This window comes from Haliaeetus albicilla, chromosome 24 (genome assembly GCF_947461875.1).
Source record: "Haliaeetus albicilla chromosome 24, bHalAlb1.1, whole genome shotgun sequence".
Classification (NCBI taxonomy): Eukaryota; Metazoa; Chordata; class Aves; order Accipitriformes; family Accipitridae; genus Haliaeetus; species Haliaeetus albicilla.
In genome coordinates this window covers 2,424,010-2,443,709 of record NC_091506.1, presented here as the reverse complement: position 1 = coordinate 2,443,709, position 19,700 = coordinate 2,424,010, and the positions used below count along the sequence as shown (strand labels likewise).

Sequence of the window (19,700 nt, the reverse complement as noted above, 5' to 3'; positions counted from 1 at the left end):
AAACAGTGATCTTAGCCCCATGCATTAATGAATCTCTGTGAAAACACAAAGTAAATAGAACTTACTTTCTCCTTCCAAATTTCCAATGCAATTTACTGAAATGACAGCAAGATCTAGGTATCCAAATTCTACAGTCTTCTAGAACTGAAAATGGCCTGCCAGGATAACTTCCCCATATTAAAACCATGGGATTCTGGCTGTGTAATGGTGGAATTCAAGAAAATCAGCTAATTTCCAATGAGCTGGGACAGTTCTCTGGTGTGTCTTGCCCACTCGTTCTCATTGCTTACTTTCCTAGAATTCTTTTCTGCATCATTTCTGTACTTCCATTGGGAAGATTTATGTTCCTTATTCTGTCAGGAGACTAGATGAAATAATTACAATTACAGTTTGCTTCTGAGCAACATCCAACTTCCAGTTTGTAATCCTGAGGACTTCTGAGAACTTTTGCTGGTGTCATTTATTGATGATGTTTGTGCTCCTAAGTCATTTGTTCACAGGCAGCTAATCTCCTCCACACAGAGTTTAATTATTCTCTTTCCTCGCACTGAGTACACCATGCTTCAGGATTAAGACACTGATTTCACTGCTATTAAAATATTATAGAAATGAGAGACTTCTCAGCACTTAGCTGAAAAGCTGAGATGTTGCCTAGCATTTGTCCCTATTGTTAGTAGTGCTTTTCATCTCCTAGTGCTGCAGTGCTGGCAGGGACAGCTCTGATGACAGAAAGCTTTTGTGATCATCTACCTCATCATGAAGACCAGCCACGAGCAAGATTAGACAGTTTGATCCTTAGAGTCCTGGTGGCTGCCTGGAATATCTTCTGTTCTAATTTTTCTTCCAGGGCTGCTTCTTGTGCAGCTGCACTAACAGGAAAGACAAAAAAAGTGCAAACCCACCCAGCAGGCTGGAGTGCTTTCTGATCGAAATAGTCCAGAGAAGTGAACAGGTAATTGCAAATTAGGTAGCATAAAACAAGAAACAAGGTTCAAAAAGAAGAAAAAAGAACAGAGTTCTCCAATAGCAAAAAAAAAAACCCAAAACATCTCTTGCAAGGTGTTTTCCTGTGACTGAAATCGTGTATGATTGGGCTAAACATCTATATTATAGCACTCTAAAGACTGAAGTGATATCTACCAAGTAGTATTCTTTTCACTGTTTCCTCTCTGCATTCTTGAACAATTCTCATTCCTTAGACCCTCTTTGTGTATGTGTGTGTGATCTAAGCCCAGCCCCTTGTTTGCTACTGAGCGAATAGGACTCTATTCCCCATCTCGGGGGATACCTGCTGTAGTTCACATTATCAGTGAAACAGCTGCTTTAAGAGAATAACTCGATGGTACTTCTGAGTGTGAATTTTTTTCATTCCCAGACTGCCCTACCATTTCATCTCTTCTTAAAGCTGTAAGATGCTAAGAACCTTATGAACTCACTGTGCCTGCAGCAGCACCCCAAAGCAAGTTCCTAAAGAGAAATGGAAACATTTTCCACTGTTAGAAATGTTCATGATTATCTTGTCTTTGCCACTACCCCTTCAAATCTAGGCAGTTCTTCACAGTACTTGATCGGTATTTTTGGCTGAAGGGCCTTCAGTAGCACAAACTTCACGGCCTTTGAAGAACTGACCAAGACACAGAAGCAAACATGGTCCGTGAGAGAAAATGTAGCCTTTGATATTCTACCTTCTGGAGAGGCTGCAAGGTCAGAGGACTGGTAGGCTGCAGAAGCAGCAGGTAACAAAGGACATGACTGCTGTAGGAGAAGCATGGAGAGATGTATGCAACTCTTTGGACAATGAACTGAAGATTTACAGACTGGGATAGAGCGGGATGTCCCGAGGTCTCCTCTGTGCCTCTCCTCTGCATCCCATATTCACAGAACTTCATACTGCCAGGTTGAGTGTGGCTGGGGCACCCGTTCATCCTCTGTCTGGGAAATCCCCCAAAACTATGGCTTACATTACACGCAATTTCTAACATACTGCTGCTGCTCTTATTTAGCACTCGGTAATGAAGATATTTCAAGGCATACCAATAGCTAGCATCACCGCGAAAGGTGTTCAGTGGGCAAAGCTCTTTGCCACTGGCTCTAGTGACGGTCCTTATGTCACTACCTAAGTGCACCAGACGTTCTAGCCATTCACTGTCCTCAGCCTACTAAACTCATCCAGAGATTAGATTTGATTACACGAGAATTCATTAGGATTACCTAATGTTATTAGGCACCATTACTCTGCCAAAGTTCTGATGAGTAATGGCTTGTAGTATCGCAGCCATTTATGAAAATCATAGAACTCTATTCACTGACCTTCACTTAAGTTCCAAAGTAACGGGCTTCAACTTCTGCATATTCTTGCTTGACAGCCATAATTACAACTCCTCTGGCGTTATTTTTTAATGAAGAACCAGTACAGTGGTAGGTTGTGTTGAATCGGACCACTGGCTGATCCGGACTTGTTCCCCTTCTCTGGTGGCGTTCCGCTGCTCTAGAGGGGGAAACAAGCAGTGAGCATGGCAGGAGCAGTGACACACCGATTCCTGCCTGTTACCTACGGTAGGTGCGGGTGGAAGCGAGATGCCAATTAAAGTGATACAGCAGTTCTGCAGCGCAAACATTGCATCCACTTCTGCGAGGCACTTTGTGCTGCCAGACGTAGCCACGCGTACCCTACAGAGGGCATAAAAATTACAGTGTAATCGTGGACAGTGTATCTTGACTAATATTTTAGGGGCAAATAATTGTGCAATGTAATAAATAAAAGGAAATATTACTTATTTTTTATCACCGCTGGCCGCTCTGCCTTAAGTTGCGTTGTCAGTCGGTAGACAGGCTTTAAGGTTAGCAGCACCCCTATGCCGGATGCTCTTACCGAGAGGTAACCAAGTAAAACTCACTACTTTCAAAGTTTTGAGCTGTTCTGCAAAACAGCTGGTTTACCCCGCTTCCGTACAGCTGACCGTTCTCGGCGAAGGGCTCTGCTCTTCCAAGAACTGCATTACCCCAGAAGCGAAAGCAGCGTGTGTAAATCATCTCGCAAAACCTCAATCCCTTACTTTCAAGCGCGAGGCTTTCGGCGTCATCCCTCCGCTGTTTGGCCCTTCCCAGCCCCCGCCGAGTCCTGCGTTTACCGGGGATTTATTTCTCCCGGCTGGATTTTCTCGCCGTTGATCCCGGCCGGTGTATCCCGCTGCTCCTCGGCAGCGCTGTCCCACCCCTCTCCCGCCGCCCGCCCGGTGCGAGAGCTCTGTGCGAACCCCCCCTCTTCGGGACAAACCAGCTTCCAGCCCCCAGACCGAGGCCGACCCCCGGTTTGGAGCAGGCGGCGGGGCCGGCGGAGCCCCCCGCGGCACCGCCCCGGCCCCGCTCCGGTGGGGTCGCCCCATCCTCCCTCCGGCGCGGAGCACGCCGGGAGTTGTAGTCCCGCGGCGCGGTCTCGCCGGCGGCGGCGCGGCGCCGGCAGGACTCGGCTACCCAGAGTGCCCCGCGGCGCTATATAAGGGGCGGCGGGCGAGCTCCGAGCGCAGTAACCATGTGGATGTGCGGCTGAGGCGGCGGCGGGCGGGGGGGGAAGCTCGGCGCAGCCTCCATCCTAACGGGACCGGGCAGCGCCGCGCCGCCGGCAGCATGGGGCTGCCGAGCCGCCGCTAGCCCGCCCCGCCGCCACCGGAGCCAGGTAGGGGCGGGCAGGGGCTGAGGCGGCGGCTGGGGAACGGGGAGGGGGCGGGGTGCGAGTCCGCCCCGGTCCGGCCGCCGGGGCAGCAGCCCCCCCTTCTCCTTCCCCAGGCCGCCGCTGGGCTGCGGGCGCGGGGCGGGGGGATGGAGCCGCTGGGGCTGGGCCGGCGGAGCGGTGCTCGGCGGGGATGCCCGGCCGCGGGGGTCCCCGCAGGACGGGGCAGAGAGCTCTCCGCCTTCCCGGTTCCGCGGGGAGCGGAGCTTGGGTCCGCGGCGCCCGCTGGCGCCCAGCCGTGCCGGGCTGAGGGGTGAGGGGTGAGGGCTGGCCCCCCCCACCCCCCCCCCCCCCGGGCCGGGGGTCGCCGGCCGGGTCCCGGCGCCGCTCCCCTCCGCGGGACGAGCGAGGCCTCGTCGGCGGAGCGGCGTGTCCGCTCCAACTTTGCCCGTGTTTTTCCTCTGGGAGTTGAGGCACAGTTGGAAGGGATGTTTCGCGTTATGTAAACACTTGCGAGCGCCGGTGGGGACGCGGCTACGGGCGGTCGTTGTTCTCCAGCGGTCGCAAGCCGGGCAACTGCGGGTGGGTGTTTCTGAGGGTCTCGCTTAACTGGTCTGACAGGCCAAATATTTAGCTGTTTCCTGGACTACGATAACGGGACTTCAGCGGGGGGGGCGGAGGGGGCAGATGTGCATTCCCCGTGTACGTGGGATGTGCCGTAATTCCGAGCGGGTTCACGTCTTCACGCCAAAAGCTCGACTACTGCTGGTTACGCTGGGTGTTTTGGGGCCGAAGGCTGCCTTGCGGCTCCTCTGGCTGCGCAGAGAGGTGACACACGTGCCTGTTGCTCCACGGACCCCTGTTGTGTTACCCTGGGTGCAGGGGGGCTTTGCTGTGGAGCTGCGTGCAGCGGTGGGCTCGATGCAGCGGCAACGGCTTGGGGTCGGTCAGGCTTTTCCCCTCTGGTATAAAACCTCTTTGCCCCATGTGGGTTCAGTCTGGCTCGCGGCAGTTTGTATAAAAAAAACTCCAACAGGTGAAAGGTTTGAATTACTGCGTCAAACGCATTGCCGTGCGCGCCGTGCAACAGTTTGCATGTGCCCGCTCAACTGCGGATGGATTGGGCTGTGGTGTTGCTGCTCGCAAATCAGGAAGGGAGAACGTGGCTAATACAGTCCAGATCGTTGCCTTATGAAGATTTAATGGCTTGAAGTCATGCGTGGAGTAGTGTGTGTGTGTGTGGTAGCCGTTCGTTTTATTTATTAATGAGGGCCAGTACCTGAGCGTGTGTTTTATTTTTTAAACATGCACTTTGTTATTTGTCTTTGAGTTTCTTTTCCTGGCTCGGAAATTTGCCTGGTATCCCAGGACTTCCAAACCTGTTGAGCCAAAAGACTCGCTGACCCAGAGCCCAGTCCAAAGGCCCACATCTGAACTGCTTTCCTCCCAGGGTTCAGCTGCGCGAGTGTGGGATGCGATGTGAAGCCAGTATCCCTTTCTTTCCCTCAGCGGCTTCTCTGTGACTCAGTTAACGTGCTACCAGGCACTAGGGTTTTTTGTTTATTTTCTGAACCTGTACTTTAAGCCAATTTCCTCGCACAGCAAATACTCCAGGTTCTAAATGCTCGCTCAGTGGTTTTGCCGGTGTCAGGTCGGTGCTTGAAACAGTAACAGTATTGCATGGCGTCATGACTGTAGGAAAGCATTGGTTGTCCAACACTGGTTGTTCAGAGTGTTGAGAAAACTGGTGGCATCGATCAGGCTGAAAATTCTGGCGTAACAGGACACTTGACGGAACAAATGGAAGTTGACTGCTAAGGAAACCAGCGACTTGAAGTGGTGTGAATGCATAGTGGCCAGTGTGTGTAAACCAAAAAAAGGAGTCATTATGGAAATGAAAAACACAGTTCCAGTGTTTTTCAAAACAGCTGTTAGAGGAATGCTGTCAAGTAAGCTGTTTGCTGAGCTGATTATTTCTAGTGTGTTCTTTAAGCCATCTTTTGTTTGTCAATAACAGGTTTTTTTCTTGTTAAAATACCTTACTCCACCCTGAGATTAAAGTGTTTGCTTAGACGAGTTTTTTCCCCATCTGCTTGTTTTGCAGCGTTAAGCCTTGAAATACGGAGTGATCTGGTTTCCTCTTACAGGGGGTTCGTAAATTAGGAAGTAAACAAACAGCAAGAGTAACTTTGGTTTGCCTTTGCAATCATGGGGTGGAGCTTAACTGTGGGAAATAGTATATTTTTCTAAGATTAGACAGTCCTGAACACCATCGTTGGAAGGTGGAAGAGGCCCTAGTGAAGAGCACTGAAGGGGTGAGCACTTGGTCGGTGCGTTTCTTTGGTGACTGCTGTTGGAGCTGCAGGTCTGGGTGAGAACAGGTGGATGAAGGAGGTGTACTGGGACTGATAAACAGGGTGGTGGGTGGTGTAAACGACAGCTGTGGTCTCTGGTTATGAACGAGGGGTTTGACGTGATCTTATTCATGGCACCATCAGTCAATCTCAAGTCCTGGCAGCTCACAAGTGCCATTGCAACTTAGAGACTTGCAAACCATGATGTCCTGCTGTTGTGTGGTGTGAGGTCTTGGTCTAATTTTATAATAACTTTTCTTGTAGAGGCAATGCTGAATGAGCATTATTACAGTGTGGCAGTGTGAGAAGGGGGCCAGTCACCTGCAAGGGTGGCGAATTTTCGATGAAATGTGCAAGCAAGTTTCCAGCTCCTCCAGTACTCTGTGTGTGTGTGCTGGGGAAAGGTAACAGTCCTGGTGGTTCATCAAATAGCTACTGGTGTGGTCCAGAAGCCAATTCTGGAAGCAGAAGCTCCTTTCATCTGCTTCCTGTAAGATGAGCTGATCTCTCCTGATAAATTGATGAAATGGACAGTATTGAGGTGAAACGTCTTTTTCGGTGTTATAAAGCAGGTGTAAAACAGGACCCAGGTGTCTGGAGCTCTTGTCTTGTGCCTGCCCTTGGATGAAGCAGTCAGAAGAGCAGGTGTAGCCTGTTCTGGTTGTTTTGTTGACTCTGCTGTTCCCCTGTGATGCTGTGCGTGGTAATTCTTCAGTGCATAGCGTACTCCTTAGGACTATCTGATGTGTCAAGTTGCAGAGAATACTGGGAGTCTTTGAGACATTATTACCCCATAAATACAAGATAGTTGTAGGATTATGTCTTGAAGACGGGAGCAGTCTCAAGATCCCGTGGGAGGTGGGATAAGGGTAGTGGCTCTGTAGTAGCTGGTAGACGAGCTGCTCGCTCGCCCGTGGGTGAGTGTGAGGGAAGGCAGCTTCACCAAAGCAGCTTATGGAGACCAGAGGGGTTTAGAGGTAGAAAATGGTGTGCTGCTAGAAAGTTACGTAAATGTAACATTTCTGTCACAATGCAACCGCGGTATTAATCCAGTTTCATAAAAATCTGCCTTACAGTACACTCCAAATTAGTTTCTTCTGCTGCTGAGATAGCACCTTCGCTAGTTTCTGTTGCTTCAGTAGCCTCGAGCCTTTTTTCTGCTTTTTTTGTGTGATAATACAGAAGATGAGTTAAAAGCCATTGAGCAGTTTCATATAATGGCCTATGCTGGGTACAGGTAGATACTGCTTTACTGGGTGCTGTAAAGGAGAAGACTTGAAAAGCTAGCGGACAGTATCTCTGGGCTGCTAAGCTGGATCCCATCTGTGTCCATAGCAATTCAAAATGATTCCTGTGCTCTTCTGCTGCGCATCTCCCAGAGGCTGCTGCGGGAGACAGGATGCCAAACAGCACAAGCTTTGTTCTGGCTCAGTATTCCTTTCTGATTTCTGTTCCCAACGGGGACTACAAAAGCGCTACAGCAATTACTGCCTGGTTCTCTGTCTTGGCAGGGATGGACAGGGGCTGGGTATGGAGGCAGAACCCTCTTTCCAGGGTGCTGCAACTGCTCATGGGCAGAGGCAACCGCAGGAAGCGTGTGTTATTCTTGCTTGTTCTGTACCTGTTGAGAAAGTACCTTTCCAAGTCTTCAGAGCAGTTGTGTTTTATGGGACCAAATTCCTTTGGGGGAAAAAGATTAAAGATAAAATGAAAACTATGGGAACTGTAATTCAAATGAGGAAAGCTCCAAAATTCAGTTGTGGATTCTGAACTCAGACGAGTTTCATTTTCATAGTTGTGGTTTTGGTTAAGCCTATCAAAACTTAGATCAGAACTCCTTTTTCTTTCCTAACAGTGTTGTATGGAGAATAAAATGTCACTTCAGATCTGAGCAAGTTAACCCTCTAGAGAGAAAAATGTGTTAGAAATGTGCATGGAAGCGTGTGTTATTTAGTTGATTTACGGCTTGTGGCAATGTAACTGCATCCTCACGTGCCAGAGTGCCAACGTGAGGATTGTTGCAGAAAGCTGAGTGTTCGTATCTCACTGACCGTTCAGCTGAACAGGTTATCAAAGGATGGTGAATAGCTCTGAGAAAACTGAATTCCAGATGAAGCAAATTTCTGGTTTAGGATGTTAGATAATGTTTCTGCTTTTGGAGTAATCTGATGCTAAGCTATGAGGAAAGGGGGGTTGGGTACTGGATCCAAATGTGATGATGTGCATAAACTGTTCATTCTCTCCTCATCCCTGCCACATGCTTGATGGCTGCAGTTAGAAGATGGTGATTTCATGTAAGAAATTTCTCATCACAGTAGGCCGAAAAATGGCTACTGCCAAAAGGCTGTGGCTTTTCTTTTTTAATTTATGGGAATTGTTTAGTAGCAGTTTGATATGAAACTTTTACAGACATTTCTTTTGTGCCTTGGCCCATCCTGTCCGCTTCAGAAATTCAGAAATCTGCCAAGAAGTTCTGAAGAAAAAGGTTTTGATTGCAGTCTGATATGTCCTGTCTGCATCCCACTCCGAGAAGAGACGCATGGACACAAAGGTGGACGCGTAGCTGAGTTGGCTGATGATGCTTGATCTAAAGGGTTAATTGAAAACTTATGATTAAAAAACCTCTGCAATCCTTGGCCGCTCCTCTCTCTGTAAGGGTTAAGTAGATTCAGTTGCTAATGCTCTTTATGAGATAAGGTGGCGCAGTATTTTGAACCTTTGCTTCAGAAGAACGGCTCGTGCTTGCATTCTAGAAAATTACTGTTGGGGGGGCCAACACGTACAAGTCAACCTGGGAGCTGGAGCCTTCATCTGTAAAGGAGCCCAGCCCATCGGGTGTTTTTAGATCAGCAGGGCTCAAAGTAGGTCCCCTGGCCACCAGTGGTTCTCCACACGTGCTCATCATGTGCCGGCAGTGGCTCCTCCTCTTCGGCTGGTTGTCCCAGGCGCTTAGGTTTTAGCCTGCAGACCCAGGTGCCTGCTGAGGTGTCTAGGAGGGAAGAGCAGCGAGCTTACCCTTGTCAGGGTTGCTGCATCTGGAAGACGAGTGAAGACTTAGAAGCCTTCAATAGGAGAGACTTGCTCGTGGAAGAAAAGCGTTAACTTCATTTGCCGGTGGAGACCCCAAGCTACCAGGAGACATCCAGCAAAGCCCAGTCGTGGAAAACGACAGCGGTGCCACCATGGAGGCCAGAGAACCTCCACCAAGGTGCAGTATTGGCGAAGGGAGAAATGGGAGGTGTAGGGCACGGGAAGGGTGAACGTGTTGGGCCAGTGGGGTCAGAGGGAGATGAGCAGACGCAGGTGGATGAAGGCTAGTGAGACGGGCAGACAGAAGGACAATACTTTGGTAGATTTAGGGAGTATTGCATTTGCTAAAGAGTGTGTATCTTGTGAGGAAGGAAGCTTGGAAGCTTGATGCGAGGAACGCTGTAGGAGAGAGCCCATTCTGTGGTGAAGCCTCATTAGATACGTGGCCATGCAAAATGAAATTGGAACTGTTCTGTACCCTCTTCTTTCCTGGTCATTTTTCTTCCTTGGCCAAACTCCAGTTGGTGTTACAAATCAAGCTTGCTCTCTTTCCCCATGACGTTGGTTGCCCTGGTTCTTTTGGCGTGTTCCAACTCTCTCCCTCTAATAGAAATATGCTGGAAAACATTGTGTGCTTGTAGGGGCCTCATCCAGAGGCTGACGTCTAAGCTGCCTTCTCCCATCAGGGTTAGAGCCAGCAAGTACAAACTTCAGTAAGTACCAACTTCAGTAAGTGCTTCTTACTTTTAATGGGATTAAAAAGATGCTGTCAGGTCATACTTCGTTTGAAACAAAAAAAGGTTTTTTTCTCCTGACAGTGTATCTCTAATAGATTTTTCTTTTTTCAGCTTTCTGCAGATGCCTGTCAATAGGATCCATCAGTTGTGTTTCTTACATCAGTCTGATGGCTGCTGTATAAGATGCTGCTGTCAAAGTGTAACTTCTGCCTAGCGCATTGTTATGAGTATGTTACTTTCAACCTGAATTTTCTGTAACTAGCTCGTCTGGTTGCACTGGCCAGATAAAAAAAAATGCAGGTGCTCTTCCTGAGGAGAAAAGGATGTTGTGCATGTTTGCTTTCCTGCATTGGGGATTTATTGAGGTTTAAGTTAACAAAATGAGTTACTTAATCTGTCCCTTTTTCTTAAACTGACTTTTGTTGCACCTATGAAATGGTAACTTCTAAATAACTTTGTCATTGATATAGTAAAAAAATTAAAAAATTTATCTGTGGAGTGGCATATAGTATGAATAGAACATAATTAACTTGGCCATCATCTTGCTGTATATGAATTTACACGCCTCTTCCAACTTCCTTCGAGAAAAGGGGGAAATGTATGCTTGATTAGATGTGCAATGAGACTGATTTTCCTCCTGGGAGAAGAGGGGCAGTGTGGACCGGTGGATGGGGATTCAGGAGACCTGGATTCAAATCTGGGCTCTGAGTCTGACCCACTGCGTGTCCTTGAGAAAGTCGTAGCGCTGTGCTGCTCCCTCCTTCTCCTCTCCCACACCCTCCATCTTGCCTGCTCAGACTGCAAACCATAGAAATATCTGCTGCGTTATAAGCGTTAGGAGGAAAAATACTTTCTCTGAGAAAGTGCATTTCTCCTCTTTAATCTAACGGTTCATCAAATGACAATTTGTCGGCAGATAGCAGGCTCCTGGACATGAAAGGTTGCAGTTAAATGGAAGACAAGATCATGTGGTAGATAAACGTACCATGCTGATATTTTTTTTAATGTGTAATCTCTAAAATGTGCATAAAATTAGCAGTGCTGAACCCTCTCAAAACCTAATGCAATTCCTGAGCTGCCTCCCACTGCAAGTGTGCGAGGGTGAGGATCCCGACGTTCGAGACGGCGTGGCTATGGGTCCCCTGTGCTGCTGTTGTTTTCCACATGCTACGAACAGCATTGGTGGTTGAGAAACTGCAGAATTTGGCTCTGCTGTTGACTTGGTGCTCAGCTGAGGAGTGAACGAACCTCCCTGAGATGGCCCGCTCAGTGCGTGGCACTTACCCCAGCTGCCTGTGCTCTGCTACCCAAAATCTGTTGTATTTGTCTTTCCTTGGTGTGTGCAAAGAGCTGCTTTTAGATTTGCTAAGTCAGAAGCTTTGCAAATGACAGCACTTCGTCCTGCAGCCCCAGAAGAGTGATTATTCACTAGATGATCTTTTAAATAGAGCACTTCCTCCTTGCTTTGGCTGTTTTAATGGGATTCTTATGAATCTTTCTCACAGCCCTCAGGGAGGAAACGGCCTTTTTTGTTGTTGTTGAAATAAGAATGGGAAACATCAGGTTTTGGTCTCAGTTTTTAAAAAGTTAGATGCACCTGTAAAAATAGATACAGAATGCTGGGTGGGTGTTATCCAGAAAAACATGGAAATCATTAGAGAAATGTAGGAGAAACACTGGATCAAGCCTATAGGGCCAAATTTCCGGCCAAGTAATCTTATTGTAAAGTTTGGATTTACCAAATTTTTTAAGAACTGGACTTTCACTTAAATCTAGGGAGCCAAGGTTTGGGTGCATTTAAAAAAATGTTAGCTTGCTTGGCCTGATTTACAAATATTAAGGACCCAATTCCATTTGATTCAAACACACTGACTTACCTGGTCTTGTGCATTCTCAGTTGATCAAGTCTTGATGTAATATTACTGCTATCTTTTAATTTGTGGATGGTTCTTCACATGCATGGCAATAGCTTATGTCATTAAGTAGTCCTTTATGTTTGCTTTTTTGTTGTCTCTCTACTCTTAAACTCTGATCTTTTTTTCTGTTAAAAAGTGAAGCAAAATTAAACTTGCACTGTGGTGTTTCCTGTATGCAGGAATGAAGTTGAAGCAGTTAAGTACGGTTTGAGATTCTATTCTTGCCTAAACAACCTAAATAGCGAAAAAACCTTTGATAAAGTGCTGCTCCAATTTCTGTAACAGTACATATAAAATTGCCAGTCTCTATTTAATTGAGCACTAAACCACAGTGAAAATATGATAATAGAGAACTGAGTACATCATGAGACTGCAAGGCACAGCAAGGAGCTTTTTTGCTCAAAACAAACATCATTAGAACCATCTTAAAAAGATTAAGTAATTTGTATCCCAGTTGCTGGAAATCAAACTGTCAGCAATAAGACATATTTGGTCTCGTTTATTTTACAAATAGGATTTTCAGTCATAGGTTAAAGAATTAAAATCCCACACAAAGTGGACACGTGAGACACGGTATCTGCAAAATAGCTTCAGATTCTCTGAAAAGCCTTTCAGCATTAAATTGCTTGACATGAGGAATAGCATACTGCAGAAATCTTGTTACAAACAGTCCCTGTAAGGAGGGACTTCAAAAGGGGGCCTTGACTCCGCTATTCAAGGAAAGCAAACTTTCAGCATTGCTCTGAAGCCTGTTTTTTCTAACTTAGCATCAAGATCTAGATGAGTGATGGGAGAAATTAGCCTGAGATGTTTACAAAGCAGTTGCATTTCCTATTCTGAGATCTTCAAAAAGCAGCTGTCTCATTAAGGTATTTGATATTTAACAGTCAGTTTGATTTCTAAGTGTTTTCACTGTTAATTCTGCTTTAACTGCCGTTATGAAATGTGTTTTCATGAGAAAATGGATTGAAAAGTGTCTCGGAGTTGGATTTCAGTGACTATATCAACCTTATACGGGCTTATTCAAGGCCATCAGGCTAAGCATATGATCTGCTTGTGCCCTAAAATATGACTGAGTCTTTTCAATCTTCCTGAAAGCCACTGGAAGCAGTTATGAGGAACGGTCTGCAGAACTTCACCTTTGGTTCGGAGAGGAATGGTAGTGCTGGTGGTAAAGGGCTTTGTACAAACCTTGTCAAAGTGCTTAGTTTGCATTGCAAGATTGATTCTTTTTCATTGGCTTTTGCTATATGAAATGCAGCTTGTTTTGAGGATATGCACAAGATAACATATAAGCAAGAAAATAATCAAAAATGAACCCCATAGTTAATGGGACTTTCTGTTCACTCAGAAGACCAAACTCGCGGTCTTGTGATACAGATTTGTGTTCACCAAAGCAGTACAGAGTAGTAGGGGAATGGCAAGTCCTAAAACTCTTGAGGTGAATAGAAAGTTTTCCTGTGTTTAATTTGCTGCTTCAATGTGGCTAATGCATTTTCAGATGCAGTCCCATAGAGCAAAGCTATAGACTGGCAAAATGACTTGTAAGGCAGTACCTTGCAATTCACGTGAAATTCGGCAGGCTTCTGTATTTATATTTTGGGGGGTAGCTTCTTAAACAGAGACTTGATTTTATTTTCCTGTGCAGATAAACTGTATATAAAATACATTTAAAGCCACACTAACTTTTGTATAGATAATATGCATGAGGAAGTCATCACCAACATAATTAAATTCAAGCTGTCAAGGCTTAAAAAATACTGTAGAATGTGTTCATCTCTCAGGTAATTTTTGATGTCTATGGGTGGCTAATAGCCTACTTCTCAATGCACAGTCCATTTTAGTTCACATTTCATTTCTCATCTTAAGAATTAAGTCTGTCTTTCTGTCTGTCAAAATTAGAGTCTTCAGCTTAGTGGGAGAAGAATGTTGTTTTAAAAACTTGTGTTGCTGCTGTGGATATTGCTGCCACCTGAGTTAACCATTGTAATAATTGCTTGGAGAAACCTGACTCACCTTTGCTAGACTTGTATGCTAGTATTGCCATGCTGCTATTGTTTCCTTATCAGAGTACTTCCTTATGTTTGATTTTTCAAGTAGGTTTACCTAGAAGGAATCTTGTTCTCCCCCAGTGCTTAAGTGGAAGAGGATGACAATGCTTCATGTCCAGGAGACTGCTGTGTTACAGCTGGAACATGACGGGTTTCTTGCAGGACTCCCCTCTCCTGCGTGGATGTGGGAATGCCATTAAAACAGGGATTGTGCGTATTAATAACTGCAAACGTTCTCTTAGGGCCGTCCCCTCCTCTAGTATTAATCGATTGCTCTTGGCACTGGCGCGTATCTAAAATAAATGAATTGCAGTGTAATTCTTGTATTTGACTACTGAGCAGCGTGCTTGTGCTTTTAGCCGTAAGAGCCAAGTACTGAGCACGTGTGTGAGAATCCTCCTTGCCTGCTCTTCCAGGGGCTCCTGGTGGTCATCTCATGTCTTTGGCCAATGCAGTGCGGGAAGGGAAGCATCCCCTCCCCGGCCAAGGGGACAAGCACGGATGCTTTGGCTGACGTATCCAGGCGGGAACCTGTTCTCTGAAGTCCCTGTGGTCCGCCTGCATTATGAACTTGGGATAAATGTGCCAGGGTTGACAGATTTTTAGAGCCTCAACTTCTGGGTTCTCCAGCTGAAGATGCCCATAGAGGTCTGATTTTGAGGGGATTAGTGTGGTCAGCTGGCGTTGACAGAGCTGTTTTGAAAAGCTTTTCAAACTGGGTACCTGGAAATTTTGCTCTTGAAAACCTTCCAGTTCTATTTTTTGTCTCAGATGCCCCAGTTGTCCTCGTCAAAGGTGGGAAATAAGCAATTCGTGGTAGCTGATCATTTAGTGTTTAATGCAAATAATTGATCAATTAGTGGAGTAATTTTGTTAGGTGTCGTAAGTCCCTTGTGAGGAGAGTATGAAAGCAGCTTTGAAGTAAGCTAAATCAGTTTAGAAATTATTCTCTTTACTTGTAAATCTTGTATGTAAGGAGGCCTGTTGGGTCATTTAGTCCCTCTCTCCATCTGTGAGTTCAGCATGTTCCTGAGCACCGGCCAACCTCAGAAACAGCATGTTTAAAGATAAATGTCAAGTGGACTGACTTTTGGTATTCAGTTATTAAAGAATGTAATAGATGTAGACAGTGTTCATCATACCGGTTTTGACTGTGGGTAAGCCTTAGGATAAAGAGGTATTTTACAAAGAGGCTCACCCTACTTGGAACTGGCAGCGTGCTTCGTGAGAGCAGCGGAGGCACGATCCGTCCGAGCATCTCCTGTTGCGTTGGAGAAACATCCCGCTGATCGGCGTTTAAACAGTATTCAAAAGGAATACAAGAAAGGGATGAGTGGGGGCTTAAGTGCTAAATACTGCATGCCTGAGAAAAGCCTTAAATAAGGTTATTGTAGCCAGATGAACCCTTTCGTAAGCCGTAACTCCAGCAAAGCTGATGACCAGCAGGAAGCATGAGGAGCATGGCTCTCCTGTTCGGGATAGAAGAGGCTGGAGTTCAGCGGTGCTGCGGGCAGCCTGCACCCTGAGGTGCACAGAAGAAGAACCTGACTTTGTAGTGATGGCTTTGCGAGCTTGCCCAGAAAAACTTACAAAGGATCTGGTGAACAGAGCAGCAATTAAATTCATCACGCTGTGTACCTGAACTACTTCCAGACTTAAAACTACCTTTCTGTTACCCATAACCATATAATGGTTATAGGTAAAGGTGCTAAACATTTTACTAATGGAAATATCAATAAATTGCAAAAGGGCTTATTTTAGGGGTTTACACTATCATGGTATGTCAGGGTTACAATATAATGGTATATGACATGGTATGTTGGGAACTTCCTCAGTAAAGAAAATACAAGATAATTTAGGCTATATTCTGGAAAGTAATGCAGAAATTTGATTGTCCACCCTTGGGTCTGGTTTTGGTCAATGGTCTGAGATAATTTTTTTTGCCAAGAAAAAATTCTTCTCTTCTCTAATGGAAGTCAGTAATTTTGACCTTCACATTCTTTTGGGAACAGCTGTGGTGAGCATCTGCCACTTCCAAAGGAAAAAGGATGTAGTCCAGTAAAGTAATCCCCCTCACACCCCAAAGAGGATACCTTAAATGCCATTGTAAAAAGGGGTCGTTTGGAAGTATTGACATTTCGTGTTGCCTTAGATATCTTTTTCTTTGGGCTGTATTAATTTAGGGCTGAGCTTAATTTTGAGGGCTTAAAAGTTTTTTGGTATGAAGTTCATAGTTAACATCCAAGTCAGGAAATGAGGAAAGCTGTATTCCTAGTGATGCTAATTCAGTCACTCAGCATATTTCTGTATGTTTTGTCGCATGTATCTTAAAATAGGTAATGATGTTTTTCTGTCCACTTATCAAAAGAGAATGAGAACGGACTGTGTAACATATGCAGTGGCTGAAGGACTTGGCGTTAAACAAGCAACCTGAAGCCAAATGGTTTGTTTCTGTATGCACAGAGATTTGATTTCAGAGGAGCTGAGACTTCTTTACCCTGCATATGAACTTGGCCTGTTATCTTTTGTTTTTCCCGAATTCGTTTTTAATTGTACAAATTGTACAGGAATTTACAGGCATGAGAATGTCTATAATGTGCTTTGACCTAATAATAATGAAAGTTGTTATCATTATTACCACCACCACAAATACTTTGGTGATGAGGTGGTGAGGAGGCAGGGATAACTGTTTGCAGCTTTTCAGAAGAAAAGCATAGCTTCAGGTTTTTGCTGGCACTTTCATATCTGCAGTGCATTATTAACATCAGCTTCTAAATCTCCGTGAATCTGTCCTTGTTGAGCTCCAGCCTTGCTTAATAAACTTGATCCTTACACTTTTGGTAAACAAGATAATGTTCAGTGAAAGAGAATATTTATCCCCTGTACAATGTCAGGGCTGTGCTCTATAATGAGCGTAATTTCCTGCTGCCTAGTTCTCCTAGTGGCAGACCATTTAAAACTGATTTGGATGTGATGTTGGAGAGGGTGAAAGTGTTTTCAATTATTTTCCCTTAAATCTGGCAAGTCTGGTCCTGGGCAGTGTTCGCTGGCAGGGCTGCCTTGCAGAGCCAGTCACCAGCCTGCGAGAAGGAGCAGCTTGGAAGAGCTGCGTTACTGCCTGCTGTTTGAAACCTCAAGCACAGAAAGCTATTTCAGCGTTTTGAACTCAGTGATCAAAAAGCATGGCTTAGGAGGATCTCCAAAAAAACAGTAAATGGCCTTGGAAAAGACATCTTTGAAAAATCTATTCAGTTGGGCTTCTTTTTATCCGGGCTCATGTTGTTTGTCTGTCTCTTTGTTGCTGTGACAGATAGAAACTCGCTTTGCTATATTTATTTAAATGGCAGGTACGTCCTGTATCATTAGGTCTGGGATTTGAGGCTTTAAAGAAAATAAGGATAGTTCTTAATACCTGGAAGTTGACAACCCTAAGTGTCTGTCTCCTCAGTGTTACATTTAGGCAATCTTTTTTAAAAACAGGATTGAAGTATTCCTGCTTTCACAGGGATTTGGCTTCCTGATACATACATAGTTTAAAGTATTTGACTCTGAAAAATCTTAAAGCTTTTACATGCAAAATCTGTCGTCCGTCATATTCAGTGGGTCTTCACCTAATGCTGTCTTTGGGACTGCAGATGTAAGCAGGTGGCTACCCTGGTGTTGGTCAACGTCAATATTTTGACATGACCAAAAAGTATTGACATCAATCATGTCAATATTTTACATTACAATTCCCACGAGCACCACTCCAGCGCACCAGAGGACCTTTAAAATATGCTCAAACCTACCTTTGATTCTGACAAAGAAGCTGGCAAAGAAACGTGTTGTTATTTAGATGGTACAAATAATATGTCTTAAACTGAGGCAGCCCACTCTTCTTCCCCCTTACCCTCTCGCAGGTGGGATGAAACGGGTCGGTACGCCTGGACCGAAATGGCTGTGAGCATCTGTTGGGACAAATATGGCTCCCCGTAAAATTCCCACACCGAAGGGGATGCCAGTAGCTGCCTTTTTTTCCCTAGTTTATTTTTCTAAGCAAGCATTTTGACATGCTGTGTTTTCTTTGATACCTGAAATTCCAGTGCAAGGACTTGTTCAGTATTTCAAACAAATGAACAAACAAAAGCAAAGGATCCTGTTGTTGTAACCTCCAGTAGCTTGTACCGAGAAATTCTGCCTGATAAATAGTAACGTTGTGCTTTATTCTTCCAGGGGCAGTAAGCCAGAGATGACTGACAAGATGTCGAGCTTCCTTCATATTGGAGATATTTGTTCTCTCTATGCAGAGGGCTCAACAAATGGATTTATTAGCACTTTGGGGTAAGAACAGCTGTTCTCTTCTACTAAAAACATCCATAAGAAGGACTAGCAGAACTCAGCTAGCTATCCTGAGCCTGACTCCCAGGAAATACTGGGTAAAGCAAGGTAGCTTTATGTACAGATTTGGCCCTAAATGTAAAAACGGCCTAAGGCTGATATGGCAAGCTAGATGTCGGGAGGATGGAGAGCATGTTGATGGCTGTGGTGTGGTTTTGATGTCCTTGGTGGGGAGGAAGAAGCTTGTCAGGTTAAGATGTGGGTAGAGGGAATGAATGCAAGCAAATGATTTTCATGTTGTTGTCTGTCCTGTGTCCATCCGTGTGTCCCGTCCTGTCCCTCCCTGCCCTCCCCAGTCAGGAATGAATAGGCCGCAGTGCAGTCTGCTGATTGGAAAAAAGGATGTAGCATAGGCAATGTAAGTAGTTTAAAAAAAAAATAAAAAATATGTATATATAAAAAGAAGAAGCCCCGAGCCAAACCATTTCTACGCCACTAACTTAACCACTGTGACTAGTTTTGTCTTACAGTATTTGAGGTTTCTCACACGAACAAAATTGTTCCTCTCCAGGCAAAGGAGAACATGTTTTGAATCTTCAGCTTTGCCAATGGTCAGCACCCCGGAGCTGTGGTGGGAGCCGTGCCTTGCCGGCTCCTGCCCCCGGTGTGCTTCCCCACAGAGCTCCTTTGCGCTTTCTTCTGCAAAGATGTCAGAGTAGGTGCTCTGTAGGAGAGTGCCTCTTAAGCAGTGAGGAGCATATGCTACTTCATTAAACAGAAAGTAGCCGTTCACATAGGAAAAGGAAGAGTTTGCGGAGAAAAGCCGTGGAATTGAAATACAGCTCTGAAGAGTGACAGGTTATGTTTTATTCTGCTCAACTGCTGCTGAGGAGAAATCTCTCCAAACATCAGAAGCTGGCAGAGGAGCTGTGTGCTGATTTGGAAGACCTTGCAGGCGGCTGGATGAGAAGCTCAGAGAGCACATCTGCCACCTTGTTTCGAAGCAGTGAGAAATTAGAGGGAGGGAAGTAGCATGCATGACACATTGCTGTGGTACGTCAATACTTGAATGAGTAGCAAAGAAGCAACCAGGAGGCTTGATGATGTGGTGAGTGGGCACGCACACAACATGCTCTTTCTCATTTCCAGTAGCCATAAGGGCCTCAGGGTGGGTACAGTGACAGCAAATTTTTTGATGCCTACTGTCCAGATGCATCTGATAAGTGGAGCTCCCAAGCAGGGTACAAAGACAGCATCCTGGTAAGTCTCTCGGCAGGAAACGATGGGCTGGAATCTCATCTGAGTGACTCCAAACTAACTTGTAGGTTTAGTCCTCTAGCTATTAGGATTCTGGAAAATAAGGGGGCAGAGAAGGAAGCAGACACTGAAGATGCACCATGATCTATTATAGGAAAGAGAAGAAAATATGGGATGCTGCCAGAAGGGAAAGAAGGTATGATAAAAGCAAGGGATGTAGTAAGTAGGGTTGGTTGAATAGTATTTGGCGAATGTATTTGACAAATTTCCCAGGTACTCGTCAAATATGACATGTACACTCTGCAGTATTCAATCAGCTGTGTAACTGGCCAAATACTATCTACTGAAAACTGGCAAAATGAATTAAG

General features: G+C 45.4%; 1 protein-coding gene across 11 annotated transcripts in view; it reads left to right on the top strand.

The window, feature by feature from the left end:
• The window catches only part of ITPR1 (inositol 1,4,5-trisphosphate receptor type 1), a 186,213-nt gene that overhangs the window by 2,530 nt on the left and 163,983 nt on the right, over positions 1-19,700 (top strand). For 10 of the 11 annotated variants that reach the window (XM_069811791.1, XM_069811789.1, XM_069811785.1 and 7 more), the window contains exons 1-2: positions 3,524-3,676; positions 17,971-18,078. In XM_069811791.1, the coding sequence (XP_069667892.1) occupies positions 17,987-18,078 (92 nt within the window). In that variant the 5' untranslated portion in view covers positions 3,524-3,676; positions 17,971-17,986. Of the gene's footprint in view, positions 1-3,523; positions 3,677-17,970; positions 18,079-19,700 lie in introns of those variants that run through there. The other variant, XM_069811782.1, reaches the window with a different exon arrangement.